This window comes from Mangifera indica, chromosome 20, assembly GCF_011075055.1.
Source record: "Mangifera indica cultivar Alphonso chromosome 20, CATAS_Mindica_2.1, whole genome shotgun sequence".
Lineage (NCBI taxonomy): Eukaryota > Viridiplantae > Streptophyta > Magnoliopsida > Sapindales > Anacardiaceae > Mangifera > Mangifera indica.
The window spans coordinates 7,891,966-7,912,761 of record NC_058156.1 but is presented as its reverse complement, the minus strand read 5'-3'; the positions used below and the strand labels follow the sequence as shown (position 1 = coordinate 7,912,761).

The 20,796-nt window shown below is 31.7% G+C and overlaps 1 protein-coding gene across 2 annotated transcripts; it reads left to right on the top strand.

The window, feature by feature from the left end:
- The first annotated feature begins 12,764 nt into the window (after positions 1-12,764).
- LOC123204212 (molybdenum cofactor sulfurase-like) lies at positions 12,765-15,543 on the top strand. 2 transcript variants are annotated; one of them, XM_044620805.1, is made up of 2 exons: positions 12,765-13,967; positions 14,082-15,543. In XM_044620805.1, the coding sequence occupies exons 1-2, from the start codon at positions 13,650-13,652 to the stop codon at positions 15,390-15,392; spliced, it is 1,629 nt and encodes a 542-aa protein (XP_044476740.1). In that variant the 5' UTR covers positions 12,765-13,649; the 3' UTR covers positions 15,393-15,543. The 2 variants fall into 2 exon arrangements, with proteins under 2 accessions (XP_044476740.1, XP_044476739.1); XM_044620804.1 differs by having other exon boundaries at positions 12,765-15,543.
- The last annotated feature ends 5,253 nt before the right edge of the window (positions 15,544-20,796 follow it).

Below are 20,796 nucleotides of genomic sequence, written 5' to 3'. Positions count from 1 at the left end.
CTCATCTATATTAATAACATTTTACTATTTTCTGAAACAGAGAAGTAGCACATTGAAATCTTTATAACTTTTCATAAAATAGTCGAAGAACATTATATCATGCTTTCAAAGAAAAAGATAATATTTAGAGTCAATTCTATTGAGTCCCTTGTAATGAAAATTTCTAATGGAATTTATGTTCCCCAACCTTACATTGCGATACATCTTTTTGAATTCTTAAACTTCAACCTTATAACAAAACTAATTCAACAATTTTTAGGGATTGTTAATCATATATATGAGTTTGTTTTCATGCTTAGTAAAATTACTAAGCCTTTTTACTAGATATTGAAAAAAAACTCTTTCGGATTGGTCTACAATCCAGACCCTACCCATTCACAAGCTTAGATTGATAATTCACAAACTATCTTTGGCAAGTATTTCATCCTCTGCAATCATAATTTTTTAGATGGATGTTAGTAAAGAATTTTGGTCAATCGTGTTTATTGAAGAACTTGTAGGAAAAAGAAAAATTTGTGAGTATAAGAATAGACAATTCAAAGCCTCAGAAAAAGATTACCACTCTACCTTCAAAAAGATTCTTCCAGTTAAAAGAAGAATAGAAAAGTTTGAATTCCACCTCAGTGGGAATCACTTTATCATCACGATAGACATGTCAACATTTTCAAAGATGTTTGAACCTAAGACGAAAAAACTTCTTAACCCCCAATTGGTAGATAGAGTCAATGATTTTCCCAATACTCTTTTGAAGTCAAACATTTAAAAGGCAAGGATAATGTCATCTTAGATTTCTTTATTAGAGCACTTCACAAGCACTCTATATCATTCATCTCGCACCTCTCACTATCAAAACTTTCTCTCCCATATTTACCATAAAAGATATTGATTTTATCTCTTTTCTTATTAACCTCTTCCTCTAGGAATTCTTTATCTTTCTCTCAAATTCTCATAAATATACAAAAAATGATCCCATGACGAAACAAACACCTTCCACTAGCTCATGATCAACTACCAGATCAAAACTATATAAGACACATGTCTTTATACATTTGGAGAACTAGAAGTACATTCTAGCTTCCTTTACTCAACCTTGTTTTCTATCTCAAACCTTTCCAAAAATTTAACTTGGAATACCCTATGATTTTTTTGGTACCTCATTTCTAAATATACAATCATCGTAGAATTTCATGTTTTCCCTATGTTATCATGATTAAAGATCATTGAAGAAGGATCATACAATCCAGAATTTACCTTTTTTCAGGTATTTTGGCAATGGTTTTATCATTTACCGTGGTGAACATGCACTTTTTACCAGTGTCATCTCGAACACCAATCTTTCAAAAAAAAATTGAAATCATAATTCTCTATCATGTTTTTCACCAGAAAAACCCATGATCTCAAATTCAACAAGAAGGTTTTGTTTGACACAAGTGTTCACAAATATGTTCACCTATCCTATAGTCTCCAAAAGCTTAGAACAATTTATTCTTAAAAATGCAGAAATTTTGAAAGAAGAATATCTGAAGCAAATGCAATAATTCTTGCTCAGATTTAACCTACTCCAATTGACGATGTTCTATGGGAATAGTATCTAGGTTCCTATACTCAACAAATCATTCAGGCCAAAACACGTTTTTTAATAAGAGTAATGCTCAACAATCTCACTCATGGCCCAGGGTATTCCACACTAATGAAGACATGGATGTAGCCCTAAGCTTATCTCTAAATATGTGATAGCATCACAGTAAAAAAACTCAGATAACGTAAGATCAAACACAGACCTCTCATCATGTTAATCAGATAGGATCTTCTCCTATTTATTGTATCTAAGATAACACTTTATCCTAGCACTTTACTCTTTATGATTTCTTTTCTCAAGATCTCAATTCCTAAGCATCGTTTGACATAGAAAAGACCCTCCAACTCATAGATAAGGCAAATGTAAATGTCATAGAATTAGAATCAACGCATGATGGGGGCTCCAATACATCATCTCCAATAACTCTTTAGATAATAGAGAATCTTTTATGTTTGTTTACCACTTTTTTCCTTATGAATTATAGTAAATTATGTCTACTTTATTTAGTATGTCAGCTTATGTGTATTTGTACGAGCTGTCAACTCGGAATGTTTTTAATAATAACTTTTGTAACGATAAAATGCTTCCCTTCCATAAGAAGGTATCGCATCCTTGTCAATAAAATTTGTTTTTCTCCTTATGTTTTTTGAGTAATCTCTCTTGTTGAGTTCATGGCAAAACTTACTCATTCTTATGCTACTACTTTATAATTCTCTTAAAATAGGAATATGTTTTATATTTGTTTGTGATGAGGATCCTATACATTAGAAACTATTCAAAAGGGTTATTTAGTTTCATATCCATAAAAGGTCAGGTTGAGTTTGAGACCCTTGTTTTTCATCAAAGGACCTCTATTGCCTAAAACCCCTATTGAGAAAAGGCGTTCTTAGTCATACTTTGAAAAAATCTTTTCGTTTCACTTCCAAATATACCTAAGGATACCAAAGTATGTCTGGGAGTGAAACGGAAGGATTTTACCAAGGTGTGACAAAGAACGTCTTTTCTTTCATGAAAGTGAGTGCAAAAAGAATAATCCCAAAATGAAGATGAGCATACCTTTTATCGATCTATTATTGGGTAAAATGGGTTGGATATGCTAAAGCAACTTACTATTCAACAATGATAGTTAGGAGCTGGGGATTGCTAAAAGTACTTTGGACGTACTTCTTAATTTCTAAGGCTGATGGATGGATAAATATATTTATGGTTTGTTTGAAGGAGGTCAAAGGTTTAAGGTAATTATGGTATGGATTGAGAAAAGTGGGATTGGTGGTACGAAGTTTCTATTTATTATCTAGATATTTTATCTCATACAAGTTATCCATTTTATAAAAGAAACGACGAGTAAAGGATGCAATAGGTGCAGTTAGGCAATATGTGTTTCTACTTATGGTTAAAGAGTAGAACAAGATATGTTTGAATACTATTGAGTTCATATGGAACAAACTCATTCAAAATACTTTGAAATAAAGATCTTTCTCTTAGAGTGGGAATATGGCTCTGATACCAATGTATGGAACTAAACAAAGTTCCAGGGTTAAACTAGGAAAATTAGGCATACCAAAGCATGTCTCAGAGTGAAACAAAATGATTTTTCCAAGGTATGATCGAGAACGTCTTTTCTCAATAGAGGGTTTAGGCAATGAAGGGCATTTGATGGAAAACAAGGGTTTCAAACTCAACCTGACATTTTACGAATATGGAACTAGATAACCCTCTTGAATAGTTTTTGATATACAAATCCTCATCAGAGGCATGTATAGAGTATATTCCTATTTTAAGAGAATTATGAAGTAGTAGTATAAGAATGAATAGGTTTTGTCATAAACTCAACAAAAGAGAATATTCAGAAAATATGAGCAGAAAAAACAAATTTTATTAATAAGGATTCAATGCGTTCTCTTGGAAATGGAGACATCTTATATATAAAAGTTACTATTACAAATATTTTGAGCTGATAGTTTGTACAAACACACATAAGTTGGCATACTAAATAAACCAAACATAATTTATAATAATTCATAAAGGAAATACTGGAAAGCAAGCAAAGATTCTTCATTATCTAAAGAGATATTGGAGATGATGTGTTGGAGTCTCTATTATGCATTGATTCTAATTATACGTTGATGGTGTCTATCTTTGCCTCATTTATGAGTTAGAACGTCTTTTATATGTCGAAAAGTTCTTCACAATTAGGATCTTGAGAAAAGAAATCATAAAGTGGGGTCCTTAGATAAAATGTTATCTTGGGTGTATTAAAAGGGATATGATCTTGTCTAATCAATATGATGAGAGGTTTGTGTTTGATCTTGTGTTGTCTAAGTTTCTTGACTATGATGTTGTCACGTATTTATAGATAAGTTTGGGGTTACATCCATGTCTTCATTAGCGTGGCATACTTTAGGTCATGAGTGACATTATTAAGCATTAATCTTTAAAAAAATGTGTTTTTAGTTTGAATGATTTGTTAAGTGTAAGGACTTAGATATTGTTTCCATGGAGCATTGTTAGCTGGAGTTGGCCAAATCTGCGTAGGAATAATTGTGTTTGCTTAAGATATTCTTCTTTCAAAATTCTTGTATTCCTAAAAATAAATTGTTCTGAGCTTTTAGAGACTGTAAGATAAGTGAGCATATTTTTTAATATTTATGTCGAACAAAACCTTCTTGTGAAATCTAAGAACCTGGACTTTTCTGACAAAACTATGATAGGGAATTGTGATTCCCGATTCCTCTTAAAAGATTAATGTTCGAGATGACACTAGTAAAAAAAACATGTCCACCATGGTAATTGATAGAACCATTATAAAAATACCTAAAAAGGGGTAGATTCTGGATTGTATGGTCCTTCTTCAATGATTTTTAACCATGATAACATGAGGGAAATAGAAAACTCTATGATGATGGTATATTTAGAAATGAGGTACCAAAAAAATCATACAGTATTCCAAGTTAAATCTTTGGAGGGGTTTGAGATAGAAACAAGATTAAGTAAGAGAAGCTATGAGGTACTCCTAGTTCTCCAAAGGTATAAGGACCTATGTCTTGGATAGAGTTGATCTGGTAGTCAATCATCAGTAGATGAAAGGTGTATGTTTTGTCATAAGGTAAAATTTTGTATATTTCTGAGAATTTAGGAGGAAGATCAAGAATTCCTGGATCTAGAGGTTGATAAGAAGAAAAAGTAAAATTTATTTCTTCTATGGTAAATATGAGAGAGAAAGTTTTGATAATGAGAGGCGCGAGCTAAATGATAGAGGGTGTTTGTGAGGTGGTTTGGTAAAAAAATTCGAGATGATATTATTCTTGTCTTTTATATGTTTGACTTCAAAAGAGTATTGAGAAAACCATTGACTTCATCTAACCAGTTAAGGGTTAGGAAGTCTTTTTGCCTTGGGTTCAAATATTTTTAGAAATGTTGATATGTCCATCTTGATGATAAAGTGATATCCGCTCAGGTGGAATTCAAACTTTTATATTCCTCTTTTGATTGCAAAAATCTCTTTGAAGGTAGAGTGATAATCTTTTATTGAGTCTTTGAATTGTCCACTCTTATAACCACAAATCTTTCTTTTTCCTGCAAGTTCTTCAATAAGCACGACTGACTAAAATTTTTGGCTAATATCTATCTAAAGAAATCTAGTTCCAGAGGATAAAATGTTTAACGGCGGTAGTTTGGGAATTATCTATTTAAGCTTGTGAATGGTTCGGGTCTAGATTATGGACCAAATTGGAGGAGCTTTTTTCAACATCCAGTAAAGAGGTTTAGTAACTTTACTAAGCTTTGGAACAAACTCAGATACATAATTAACAATTCCTAAAAATTACTTAATTTATTTTTTTGTAAGGTTGGAGTCTAGAAATTTAGAAAGATGTACTGTAATGTAAAGTTGAAGAACATAAGTTCCATTAGAAATTTTCATTCTAAGGAACTCGATAAAATTGACTCTCTGTATAATCTTTTTCTCTAAAAGCATGATTTCACGATCTTTGACTATGTTAAGAAAAGTCATAAGGTTTTCAACGTGCTACTTCTTTGTTTCAGAAAATAATAAAATGTTATCAATATAGATGAGAGCATTTTTCTGAAGAAGAGTAAAGATTTTTGTCATTGTCTTATGAAATAATAAAGAAGATGTTTTAAGACCAAAAGGCAAAACAGTCCACTAGAAGTGATATCCAGGAAGATTAAATGCGGTCTTGTGCTTGTCATCTAAGTGAACACCAAGTTAACAAAATCCTACTTTGAGTTCAAATTTAGACAATATTTTTACAGTTGCTTGATTGGCAAAAAAAAACTACTTGTTTGGGATGAAAAACTTATCATCTTGCAGAAACAAGTTTAATGGTTTGTAATTGATTACCAAGCGCATTTTTTCCCTAATTTGTTTTGTTCTCTTTTTGATGTAGAACGTAGCATACACCCATTATGACTGAGTTGGTTCAATTAGTCCCTTTTGCCAGAGTTGTTAAAGTTCTTCTTCAATTTGGTGAAGAAGGTCGAGATTAATGTCTTTATTACTTGTCTTGGTCAAATTGATATCTTCATTTTTCTTGAAAGGCAACGTGACATATAATTATGGTCGTTTCCACAAAGAATGTTGACATTTTTGTAAAGATTTTAAATGACTTTGTGCACTTGATTCTTTAATAATTTACTATTGTAATGCCTAGATTGGTGAGATTGTGAAATAGTTTGGAATATGACTCCATGACAAGAATTGCTAGGAAAACTACAACCCATCAAATTTCAAAAATATCCTTTTTTCAAGGAATTTCTGAATTAGATCAAATGCAATTATTGCATCTTTTTCCTGAAAGATTAGAGGCCAAGAATTTATGGTTGACATATACTGAAGGAAATAGTTGAATTGTTACTGTTTTGGTAATAGCTTCGTAGCAAATACTCTGTTATTGGCAGCTCTAAAAAACTTTCTATGAGACTTCCAATATAATGATAGAATTACACCAGGTTTGAGGATTGAAAAAGCTACTCCTGTGTCAATGAGTGCAATCACCTTGATTGGTTTGTCATATTTGTGCAGAAGTAATTTTACTTATGCAAGAGGTTGTGATTGGGAATGATCTTGAAATGGAAAAACAGAGGCTTTATAAGAATTGTAAATCTTTGTTTCAACATCTGAATCAAAATATTAGAGTATAAAATTCAGATCAGAGTGTTCTGAATTAGTTTCTAAAAATAAAGATTCGACATCATGACTCTTCAAGCTTATCACTTGGGAAATTTAACTAATTACCTTTTTGCTCTTTCTTTAAGGATAATTCTTTGAAAAATACATTTTTTTATTGCAAATAAAACATCGATCATGTTTTCTGGAAGTCTTTTTTCTGTGAAAGAACCTTCAATGAGATTTAATTCATTTGAAATCAGATCTCCTTATGAACTTGGGGTTATATCTTCTGTGATACTTTTTTTTGGTAGTTTTATAGTCGCAATGGTTATCCTTATGAGCATTTACTCCTTAAATCTGGTTTGTCACAAGTTTTTCTAATGTTTTTCTTACTCTGTCGACGTTAAACAAGAGCTTTGATTTGTTGCACAATAATTGAAGTTAGCGTAAAACAGTTTGGTGTAAATTTCCCAACGATGTTTGAGCAAGCATCCTTCCTTGGTATTATAGGTATTAAAGAGTTTTATTACCTAGAGGTTCTAGGAGTTGGTTTAGATCATCTACACCTTTGAGAAGATAGAATCGAGCATAAGCCTTCTTAAAACACTTTTCCAAATCTTTTAGATTTAAATAGCATTTCAATTTAAAATACTCTTCTTGGATTGATTAGTAATATGCATTAGGTTTCCTAAAAATTCAATATAAATATAATACATAAACTGGTCAATATCGAGGAGTTATAGTTTTTGCAACTGTCTATACTGGTCAAGAGCGATCCACCATTCTTTTAAATCTCTAGTGAAGTGAGCTACAAAATTACACAAAACTTATTGTATTGTAGCACTAGGTTTTAATAGTTTGGCATTTAGCCACCTAGTCATTTCATGGATGCAATTCCTATTTTGAGAGATAAGAACATCATTGAAAGTGAAATATTGTAATTTTGAATTAGAACTACCCACAAAAGGTTGTTGTCTTGTTGTTTTATCATTAGGAGGATCTTGTTCCATAGTTAGCTCATTGTTGCTTTCAAGAAAGTTGGTGTGTTACTATGAAGTCTGACATTGTTCATAAGTTCCGAAAAAAAAAATTGTGGTAATTCAAGGTCAGATTTATGAGAATCATTATCCGACGAGGTGACAAGATCTTCGGAGGAAGATGTAGAACCATGGGAGCTTTTTAAGGTTATGTTTAGTTGGCTTGTTTGAGTCATAAGATAATCATTGATTAGGGTATCAAAATAGCTTGCTGAGGAGGATAAAGGTCTTGTGGTTATGAGCATTTTTCCTTTGTCTTTTGGTGGATTCGGCGTTTATGGAGGAATTATGGGTTTTAGTGTGAAGAGAGACGAACTACCAATTAATTATTGGAAATTCTCAAAATTACTTGTTGAGAGCAATTGTGGTTCTTTTGGCAATACTGATGGAGGAGAAGAATAATTTGGGCCAAAGGGGAATATAAGTGGTGTAGCCCTCATAGGAGCTCTTGGGATCATAGCTTCCATATGGACCAGTTGGGCTTTTAAGGACTTCATCTTTTCTTGTTATGCTTGAAAAGGAAGTTGAAGAGCAATGCAAGACATGATGTCTTTGTGGACTTGTTGGATTCTCAGTCATAATGCATTTATGGGCTACATAAGTACTTGAGTTTGAGAATTAAGTTTTTTCTCTATATGTTTTGTGGTCTAGTTGATATCAAACAACACTTGATTTTACACAACAACATTTTCAGATTCCTAATTCAGAACAGATTCTATTAGGTTGATCTATTTTTAAGTTTCATCTACTTTGATCGCCTATGGATTTTTTACCTTTCATACTTGTGTTGTTCTATTAATTGGATCTATTGTTTGTTCAAGAGGTGGAAATTCAAATGGTTGAAATATAACAACACAAGGAATGGGTGCAATATGTTGTTTATGACTCCATTGAAACGAACAGTTTTTCGGTTTTTATCTAAATACCTTAATGATAGGTATTTGTCTTTTTGGATGAGGAGGATGATCTGGTTTTGGATCTGATTTAGAACAATTGTCTGACCATCTTGATGGTAGAGTTGGTTGATCTGCAAATAGAGTTCCTTTTCCATAATAAACAACAAAATCAATTTTTTTGGACATATCTCTAAGAAGATCATATCCAAGTATGTTTGTCTTATAACGCTAATAGAAGACATTATGTTGGTTGACTTTTGGCTTTTTCTGAATTGAGATATGTTTGGATCTTTCCATTCTTTGCTTATTGAGAGGATGGAAAGGATATGACCTTTCAACATAGGACACACATTTATAATCATGAAGTTGGAGCATATAGATGGTTTCTCTTTTTGGGGTAAAGCCATTAATTTCCTCTTGCGATTCTTCAAAGATTTCCTTACATGCAAATTGTGTGGGAAAACAAGATAATAATACTGAAGTAGTATTCCTAGAAATTTAGAAGGATATGGATAACCTTCCACTAAAAGATCTACTGTATTATGGATCTGTCGATTTGATGGGTTGGTTTGGTGCTTCTACCTGTTGTATATGTTTGTAAGTAGTATACCATTTTTTTTAGAATAAGCTCTTCAACTCTTTCCTTTGACATGTACTTTGAAATAAGTGTATAGTATGGTTTTCGATCTGATTCCACATTTAAAAAGATTGCATTCTGGGTTCTTTCAGGTATGGCAATGTCTAGAGAATTATTTTGAACTCTGTACACTATCTGGTAATAAATAGTGGCCATAAGTGTTTGACCCTAAGGAACAACACCAATGGCATGGACCTGGAATCTTAGGGCACTACAAAATTATAGATCTTGTTATGACATACAAAAATTTGGAAATAATGTCACCATCACGGTTTCTACATTGAGTGTGGTTTGTATTATGCCAAGATTAGTATGTTCAAAATTGGAAAATTGAGTATCAAGGAGAGTGATCTTTGATGTAGTCGGTAAACCTTTTATTTCATGAAAGGTGAGTGCAAAAGGAATAGCCCCAAAATGAAGATGAGTATACCTTTTATCGATCTATTCTTGGGTAAAATGGGTTGGATATGCTAAAGTAACATACTGCTCAACAGTGGCAGCTGGGAGCTAGTAATTGCTAAAAGAAGTATTTTGGATGTACTCCTTAATTTTTAAGGTTGATGGATGGATAAGTGTGTTTATGGTTTGTTTGAAGGAACTCAAGGGTTTAAGGTAATTATGGTATAGGCTGAGAAAAGTGAGATTGGTGGTACAAAGTCTAGATTCATTATCCGTATATTTTATCTCATACAAGCTATCTATTTTATAAGAGAAATGACAAGTAAGGGATGCAATAGGTGCAGTTAGGACAATATGTGTTTCTACTTGTGGTTAAGGAGTAAAACAGGACATGTTTGAATACTATTGAGTTCAAGCAGAGCAAACTCAGTCAAAATACTTTGAAATAAAGATCTTTCCCTTAGAGTGGGAACATGGCTTTGATACCAATTTATGGAATTGAACAGAGTTCCAGGGTTAAACTAGGGAAACTAGGGATACTAAGGTATGTATGGGAGTGAACAAAGTTTTCCTGGTCAAAGTACTTGATCAGAAGTCATAGTTATTGTCAGGTATGATTAAGAGTAAATAAGTTATATACATGCAGAGGTCGCTTCACTTGGCATGGGTTTAATTTTTTAAACAATATATTAAGAGTAAACTCTTAATTTATTTAGTACAATTGCAAAATCGTTTATTTAATTTAAAGTTTCATAAATTGTAAAATATAATACATATGTGATGGATGGTGATCTTATGTAAAACATAAAAATTAGCAAAATCATTCCAAATTACAATAAAAAAATCACCAAAAACGACTTTAACGATCAAGGGATTGATAAACATGCAATTAAAATGAGTTTGAATGTTTGGAGGTTTCACCATATAGAATTTTATCTTGAATTTGTTTTCTCTTTTTTTGTCACACCAATGAATCTTTATTCGTCCATGAGTAATGTTTTATATATATATATGTTCATTTTTTGTACACAATTATGTACATTGATAATGTGTAATTATGTAATTAGATGTTATTTTATCTTTAGTTCAAATTATTCAATCAGATAATAATACATTATTTATGTATACAAATTATATATAAATTATATATCAAAAATATGTATATATAATTTTATTGTTCATCCACATAAGAGGCTAAGACACCACAACTAGCATGAAGGTGTTTAAGATGTTTCACAGGTGTTAGCCTATGAATTCAATTGATTGAAATTGTGTGGAAATTTTGTGAGAAAACTCCCTCTCTTTATGAGAAGTGGCTAGGTTAGTGGATCATGAGAAAAGTCTCCATTTATACCAGACATTACATAATCCTAATTCACACAATATCATTTTGCATCCCTAACTTTCAAGTTGTTTTTTTAGCCCCTAAATTTTTAATTTCTATCAGTTAGGCTTAGTAATGTATTTTGTATTTATTTCCAAATATTTGGACATATTTACAAAGATCTAATTCACTAAATTCGGGAAGACTCGATGTGATTTAATCTTTATGTATTTAACTCAAACCTTCTAAGTCATAACAAACAACCATTTATTATGTACAACCTATAGGTTTTTTTAGTAAGTTGATAGTTAATATTATGATTAATCTAAACCTAATCATCACTTTATTTACAAACCATGAACGAGTTTGTAGCAAAACAATATGCGCATTGAATTAATAGAGAATTAATGTTAAACTAATTACACATTTTAGTAGTACAATTGATGTGCAATTAATCTTTTCATCATATGGATGTCTCATCAAAGGTTGAGGTATAAAAATAGTGTCTATCTTAGATTCCTTTGAGCTTATGATTTGATTCTCAAAGCAACGATCGAGTATTATTAGATTTAGACGCCAACCTTATGAGACTGGAACTACAGATTTGATTGATTGTAGTTAATTATCAAATAATATCAAGAAACATCTTCTCATATATTTCAGGGATGATGAATCTTTCGCCAATCCTTGATAGTCTTGTTACACTTCTCAACATGACAAATAACTATCATATCGATAACTTTAAGCGAAAGGCTATGTTTGACTATTGTCAAACTAAGTCAATTGATGTATGAAACATTCCAATAATCTTAAGTTTGAGAATAATATGCATCATTGTCCATTAGGGGATTTCTTCCACAAACATCGGGATTACTATTTATGTAAAATCCTCTAACGAGTCAATCTAATGAATATATAATTAACATACATTCATGTGTTACATTAAATTGACATAAACAATGTAGACACGTGAAATCTATCACGACATTTTGATAAGGTTATTCAACTTGATAATAGTCTTACCGTAGATACTAAGGTTGCAAACATTTTTAAATTGATCATAATTTATGCTTATAGAATTTTCATAGTGAAATCACATATTGATCCCCTAGTCACAAATCTATTACAGGCCTTTCCAAATTAATCATCATATATGTTTATAGAATTTTTACAGTGAAATCAAATATTGATCCCCTAGTCACGAATCTATCAATCCAAATACATACATCAACCATACGTAAACACACTTACACATTGATGAGTAAATGTCAATTTTATTATTAGAATAAAACTACAAAATTAATTGGCAATTCTCTTTAGAGCACTTATTGTAACAATATGGTCTCTACTCAATACAAAACTTTTATCAAATAACTTTATTAAGATATTTTTAAACCCAGTAATTTTAATATTATATTTTATCACAATATCACAGGCTCTATAGGCATTACTTGTAAGTATTAATAATACAATAAAATTATATATATATATTTTTTATACAAAATTTATATACATAAATAATGTGATATCATATAATTAAATGATTTTGAATTAAAGATAAAGTAATATTTAATTATATGATGATACAATCTTTATACACATTACCCAAATTATGCACCAAAACATATTCACATAATATTATTAATAATAATATGCATAGTATATAGTCATTAATATGTTGGTAGATCATAAGAAATGATTTTTTTCTAATAGCAACAAGGTAAGTTTGAATAATAAAGTCTCTCAGTTGCATTTATATTATAAAATGACTTGATGTGCGAAATTTATTATGCAAGCCGTAGTTGCGTAGCTCATCAGGAAACTCTGATTCTACCCTTTTCTCCACGCAACACCATCTTTAATTTATTCTAACAACTTCATCTTTCTACCCTTTATCGTGTATTAGTTTCTCCCACTACCAAAGTTGTTAATTTGAATAGTCTCTTGTGCGGTGTAAACTCTAAGAGATCAGACAGACCTGGAATGCAAATATCAATTTCCATTTCAATTTCTCCTACAAAAAGAGAAAAGAAAGTGTAATGTTGACCTTGGTTTAAGTCTAAAAATATATTTTGAACTTGGGCATGTCTAGGAGATTTCCCATTTGCTCCCAAAAAGTATGACTTGGAAGAATTGACCTGTTGAGTGGTGGGCTCAATTGATGAAAGCTTACTAGTCTCTTCTAAAGTCTAATAACGCGGAAAATGAAGACTCCTAATGACAATTTAGCAAATGGGAACCATTCCAAACAATGCCGGCCAATAAAGCTTCAATTGCCCTTTTCTTCTTGTTCTTTTTCCAACCAGAATGTCAATATATTGTCCTCTTTCCATTACAACCACAACCACCATTTCATTTGAAACAGCTAAAATGTAATTAAGAAGCCGAGAGAGATTGGAACTGCTCTTGTTTGCAAAGTTAGAGGAAAGTGGTCGTTTCTGCCGTTAAAAAATTAACTGATATTTCTACCATAGAGTTCTTGAAAGTCAGCAGCCAACGTGGTAAAGAAGGAAATGGAAGAAATTGGTGTACCATGTAATCAATGGTAGACAAAGTCAATGAGGATCTGTAAATCAAAGGAGAAACTAGTATTATTAGGTGAATTCTGCAGAAATAGAAGAGGAAAATTGGGTGAAATTAATAAAAATGGCTTCACCTTGCGGGACAGAGTCCTCAGGAGGCTGCTGCAATGGCTGTTGCCCAAATCCTTTTGGTGGGCTTACGGAGTTTCATCTTCTAGCTCAGAAGTCTCCAACAACCGCTTTATCAGCTCGAAAAGAGTTTGATGTTGTCACAACTTGTGCTCTTTTCCCAACCAATGTTCATTTCACCAATCATGAATCAATTCCTTCATTAGAAGAGTCATATTCTAACTTCACCAAGGTATTTACAGAGTACTCAAAGACTGATGAGGCTGATCAAATCCGATCCCAGCATTATTTTCATCTCTCGTCGTTGAATCAGGTTTGTTTTGATTACATTGGCCCTGGGCTCTTCTCTTATACTCAGCTACAAGATGCACTTTCTTCGTCTTCATCAGTTGAGTTTGAACTGACCTTTTTTGACATTTGTTACAAGTCTGTGAGATTGAATTCTAGAATGCAATATGGCAGTGAAGAATCGGATTTGGAATTCAGATTCCGGAGAAGAATAATGGATTTTATGAACATTTCTGAAGATGATTATACCATGGTGTTCACAGCAAATCAGTCTTCTGCTTTTAAGCTTCTTGCAGAATCTTATCCCTTTTATTCTAACAAAAATCTACTCACTGTTTATGACCATGAAAACGAGGCAGTGGAAGCCATGGTGGAAAGCTCCAAGAAGAAAGGAGCGCGAGTGAAGACCGCTGAGTTCTCATGGCCTGATCTGACAATTCATTCGGCAAAACTGATGAAAAAGTTAGTGAGCAAGAGCAAGAAGAGAAAAAAGGGACTTTTTGCATTTCCTCTTCAATCAAGAGTGAGTGGAGTAAGGTATTCATATCTGTGGATGAGTTTGGCTCAAGAAAATGGCTGGCATGTGTTACTAGATGCAACTGCATTGGGGCTTAAGGACATGGATACATTAGGCCTCTCCCTTTTTAAGCCTGACTTCCTCATCTGCTCTTTTTACAAGATTTTTGGAGAAAATCCTTCAGGGTTCGGCTGCTTGTTTATCAAGAAATCTAGCGCTTCAGTCTTAGAGAGTTCGAATGGTCCTGCAAGTGTAGGAATTGTGAGCCTTGTCCCTGCTATGAGACCATCTCAAGTGCCAGAAGGTTCAACTTTTACTGGTGTAGAAATGGAACTAGAGACAACTAATGAACTCACCAAATCTAAAACCAGAGAAATAAGCATGATTGATGATGGGAAAACAAAACTGCAATGTAAAGGGTTGGATGATGCAGATTCATTAGGTCTAATACTGATCACTCATAGAGCAAGGTGTCTGATAAACTGGCTAATGAAAGCATTAACCAGCCTTCGATACCCATATTCAGAAGATGGGTTCCTCCTGGTCAGAATATATGGAGCAGATGTGATGTTCGACCGAGGCCCAGCTGTGGCATTCAATATATTTGGTTGGAATGGCGAAAAGGTTGAGCCTGCACTGGTGCAAAAGCTAGCTGATAGATATAACATTTCATTAAGCTGTGGATTTCTGGCGAATATAAGTTTCTCAGGCAAGTCTGAAGAAGAACGGGAGAGGGTATTAGAGAGGAGAAGTGGAGAAGGAGACAGAAATGATTCAGGGATATCAGTGGTAACAGCTGCACTGGGATTCTTGACGAATTTCGAAGACATATACAGGCTTTGGGCATTCGTTTCAAGGTTCTTGGATGCAGATTTTGTGGAGAAAGAGAGGTGGAGATACTTAGCTCTTAATCAAAAGACTATTGAAATCTAAACTAGTAAAATCATTACTTCATTCTTTAAATTTATAAGTTTATATGGGTATGTAATTATCAGGGCAGGGAATAATTTTGCTTCGATTTCATCTTAAAAATCTAGCTATGCTATTTTATTGAATGCCACAATGTACCAGCCTTGGTCTCTCACATTGGGCTTGATAGAAAGAGCAGCAAAGTTAAAATAGGTAAGGTGAAACATTAAAACTTCGAGAGAAAAATATCTAAATTCAAACTTTTATTATGTTTGTTCAAAATTATCAATAGACTTGACAGAAAAAATATAAATCTGGATTAGGAATGACAGTTTTCATGATCAATATTATGTTCTGAATTAAGAAAGAGCAAATTTCTTCCTTTTTCCTTGATAGCAAATATTTTATCTTATATTTTGTTATTATATTTAATTATCTCTTTCTATATATATATATATATATATATATATATATATATATATATATATATTACTCATTTGATATAGATTATGATTAGACATGTCAGAGGTCTGGTCTGTACCGTAACAGTATAAGCTTGGTTGGTTCATAGGTTTTCTGAACCAGACTATGAACTTTAATATTAGGCCTATGGTCAGCCCAGCCCAATACCGTTTACAAATTTTAAAAAAAGAAAGGACAAAAGCAAGGCTTCTGCTATTGCTTCCGCCACAAGCGAGAGGGCAGAAGCACGGCTTTATATGTTTTTAATTTTTTTAATTTTCTTATATAGATTAATTCAAATCTTTTTTATTTTAAATTTTATTTACAAATTTCTTATTCTCAATTCTTTTATTATATTTTCAATATTATTTTTTCTCATAATTCTCTTTTAAAAACTATTTAAATTTATAAGTAATAATTCTTTGTGTTTATAAATTTTTTTTCATTTCAATTTTACCATTACAAAATATTACAAATAGATTTAATGTCAAATGAATCTAATAGCAAATGAATTCAGAAATTCAGATATTGAGGACAAGTATAAATGATATAGTATATATATTTTATTTATGTTTATAACTATACAATATGTAAATTAATTTATTTGTACTATGTTATAAACTTATAATATTTTTGATCATATAACCACAGTATTCTTCTGTCACAAATGAGAGATTATAAATAAAATATTTAGGATACTGTACTCAATTTTAATTATTGAAAAATAATTTATGTTTAAAAGTTTTAATTAAAAATTTAAAAAAATTGTTTAAATGAGCCGGTCTAATTAAGGCTCGATCTAATCCGATCCTATATATATAGGGTCGAGTTTTGGGCCTTCAAAAATCTATAGGTTGGCCTGACTCAAAGGCCCATTACTATATGGGCTTAAGGTCTGACCCAGCCCATCAACCTGATAGGTCATGTCGGAGCCGATCCAACCCATTGACATGTCTAGTTATGATGGTTAGAGTATGATTATAAATTTTGTATTATAAGGTATAATACTTTTAAATATTTTGTATCCTTATGTTTTTCAATATAGTTTATACCTTTTTATTATAAATTTTTTTATATAAATAAATTATAAAATATATATATACATATTAAAAAAATAGTTTTACGGTTCAGAACTACTCAAACCATTTTTTTACGCTAACCAAATCAAACCACAAATTTCAAAGGATTCAAAAAAGTTCTACTTGTTGAACCATTTTATGCCTACTATTTCCCACTTACCAGCAAAACAACATTGGCGCCCATGATTCATCACGCACTAATCAAATGTAATTTGAGCAATGCTATGTGTATCCATTTTTTATACACAATGATGTGTCATAATGTAATTAAGTGATTTTAAAACATATGTCATCATATGATAAAAAAACATCCAATCACATAATAACACCTCATCTGTGTATACAAATTATGTACCAAAAATGGGTACATATAGTTTTATTGATGTAATTTAATAAACTAAAACATAAGGGGGCGTTTGGTTTTGATAATGTTTTATTACTAAAATAGAAATATTACCTTAAAGATAGATTACTTAAAAGATTACTAGGTATAAATGATTACTATATTTGATAAAATTTTATAGGTATAAATAATTATTGTATTTGGTTAAAGGTAATAAAAGATTACTAGTAAATTATTTTACTTAAATGCCCTTAAATATAATTATTTTTAAATATTTTTTATATTATTTGTCATATTAATTAAAAATAAATTTATTTTTGTCTCAAAAAATTAACAAATAATAATATAATTATAATAAAATCAAGAGTACTTTGGTAATCTTTAAATATCTAAGGTAATTGTGGTAACCAGATTATCACCTATATTACCTGTCACATCAGTATTGGTAATAGAAAATTATTGTAATCTTTTATTACTGACAAACCAAACAAAAGAATAAAAGATATATTATTAAGGTAATCTTCAAAAACTAAAACCAAACACCCCCTAAAAGATATATCACTGTTTTCTATCCACTGTTTAGCAAAACTACGTTCCACCAGTTAAATTCCTAAATTATTAATTTTAACCTAAAATCTAACTTTATTAGAAAACACTAAACAGGCGAAAAGTATAAACATTATTTTTTTTCTCTCAAAATTTTATTAAAAAAAAAGAAATTAGTGACTAAAATTATGGTTAGATTCAAATCGAACCAACACACGAGCTCGTCTAAGCTTGAATTTGATTTAACTTGAGTAGATCCAAACTCAAGTTCAAACTTGTCTTAAAGTTGTTCGAGCTTAGCTTGCTTAAGGGGAACAAAGCTCAAACCGAGCTTGATATTATAATCAAGCAAAAAGTAATTAAATCGATATCATTTTAATGCATAACGATTCAAAGATTCAAAACAATGTTGATTTAGTCGATTCATATAGAAATTTTTCAAGTTTTGCAAACTTGACAAGTCAAACACTCCAAAACGGGAAATTAATTAAAATAGGCACCGAATTTGCCTCCTAAACCTTTTTCGGCAAGATTTCTCAACTTTTACTTTTTTAAGCAAATGATATTTTTCATTCCAAAAATATCCTTCATCCTATTTCTTTTCATTTACAACAGTTTTCACAAATTAAGCTTTTATAATTCAGAGCATACGGATGCATCTTAATGTTTCTGTAATGAATAAGATTTATAGATGAAAAACAGAGTAATTTAAAATGTAATAATTGATATTTATATACTTTTATACATTTACAAAATGATGAACATAAAACGGTGCATTTTTTTTGAGCGGGTGCAAAAATGTGCGAAAGTGTAAAGAGGTGCATGAAAATGCTAAGGTGTGCGTGAAAGTCTGAAAGGGTGCATGAAAATATGAAGGGCGTGCGTCAACTGCGAAGGGGTGTATGAAATCGTAAAAGGGTGCGTCAACTCCGGAGGAGTGCATCAAATCATAAAAGGCTACGTGAAATCGTAAAACGGTGCATCAACTCTGAAGGAGTGCGTGAAATCATAAAAGGGTGTGTCATTCTCTTAACGGGTGCATGCATGCATAAAGGGGTACATGAAATCTTAAAAGGGTGCGTCAGCTTCTGAAAGGGGTGCATCAACGTTTGAAGGGGTACATGAAAGGGTGCAGCAACGCTGAAGGGGTGAGTGAAAGGATACGGCAACGCTGAAGCGGTGCATGAGAATACAAATTGGTACGTAAAAATACAAACAGGTGCGTGAAAATACAAACAGGTGCATAAAAATACAAACAAAGGGGCATAAAAATACAAACGGTTGCATAAAAATACAAAACAGATGCATGAAAATACAAAACAAGTGTTTGAAAATACAAACGGGTGCATGAAAATACAAACGGGTGTGTAAAAATACAAACGGGTGCGTAAAAATACAAACAAGTACATAAAAATACAAACGGATGCGTGAAAATACAAACGGGTGCGTGAAAATACAAATGGTGTGTAAAAATATAAGCGGGTGCATAAAAATACAAAATGGTGCATGAAAATAGAAAAAGGTGCGTGAAAATACAAATGGTTGTGTGAAAATATAAACAGATGCGTAAAAATACAAACTGATGCACAAAAATATAAACAAGTGCATAAAATATAAAAAATGTGCATAAATTATAAAAAGGGTGCGTGAGAACATAAAAAATATATATTATATTTATATATATATATATATAATATATATATAATATATATATATAATATATATTATATATATAAATATATATATATATATATATATATATATATATATATATATATATATATATATATATATATATATATATATATATATATATATATAATATATTATTATTACGCACTTGTTTCTATTTTCATGCACCATTTTACATTTTCACACATCCCTTCACATTTTCATGCACCTCTTTACACTTTAACGCATCCCTTTATAATTTCATGCACCCTTTTACAATTTCAAGCATCTCTTTGCACTTTTATACACCCTTTTACACTTTTACGCACCCCTTCACATTTTCACGCACCTCTTCACAATTTTATGCACTTTTTTACAATTTCAGGCACTCCTTCATAGTTTCACGCACCCCTTTATACTTTCACGTACCCCTTCAGCGTTGTCACACCCTTTTATGCACCCTTTTTGCTTATGACGCACCTTTTCACGGACCCCTTTACCCACCCCTTCAACATTGTCGCACCCCTTCACGCATCTGCACCCTTTCACGCACCTCTTCAGTGTTGGCACACCCTTTCACGCACCCGCACCCCTTCAGTGTTGCCACACCCTTTCATGCACCCTGTCAAAAGTGTCGCACCCTTCCACCCTCTTGTACCCTTTCACGCATCCCTTCAGTGTTGTTGCACCCTTTCACACACCCGCATCTTTTCAAAAGTGTCGCATCCTTTCATACACCCCTTTACATTTCGCACATTTTTGCACCTGCTCGGAAAAATGCATCGTTTTGAGAAAATACCCACCCATTCATTCATTTTCCCACCGTTTCGAAGAGACACGCACCCTTTCTCACCCGACACAACCCACACATCCTGTGTTAGTTATGTTCATCATTTTGTAAATGTATAAAAGTATATAAATATCAATTATTATATCAAAAATTAATCTATTTTTCATCTTTAAATCTTATTCATTACAGAAAAATTAAGTTTAATTTGTATATTTTGAAATATAAGAGAAAATTAATCTGTGAAAACTGTTGTAAATGAAAAGAAATATGATAATGGGTATTTTTGGAATGAAAAATACATTTGCTTAAAAAGGTAAAAGTTGAGAAATCTTGTAGAAAAAAGTTTAGGCGGCAAATTCGGTGCCTATTTTAATTAATTTCCCAAAAGATTGAGTATGAATTTAAGTTTGAAAATATTAAATTTTTATACTTAAATTTGTTTAAGTTGAACTTATTTGAGTTGAATTTGTTTTAAACTCAAGCAAGTTCGACTCAAATTCAACCCTTACTAAAATCACTCAACCATAACAAGAAAGG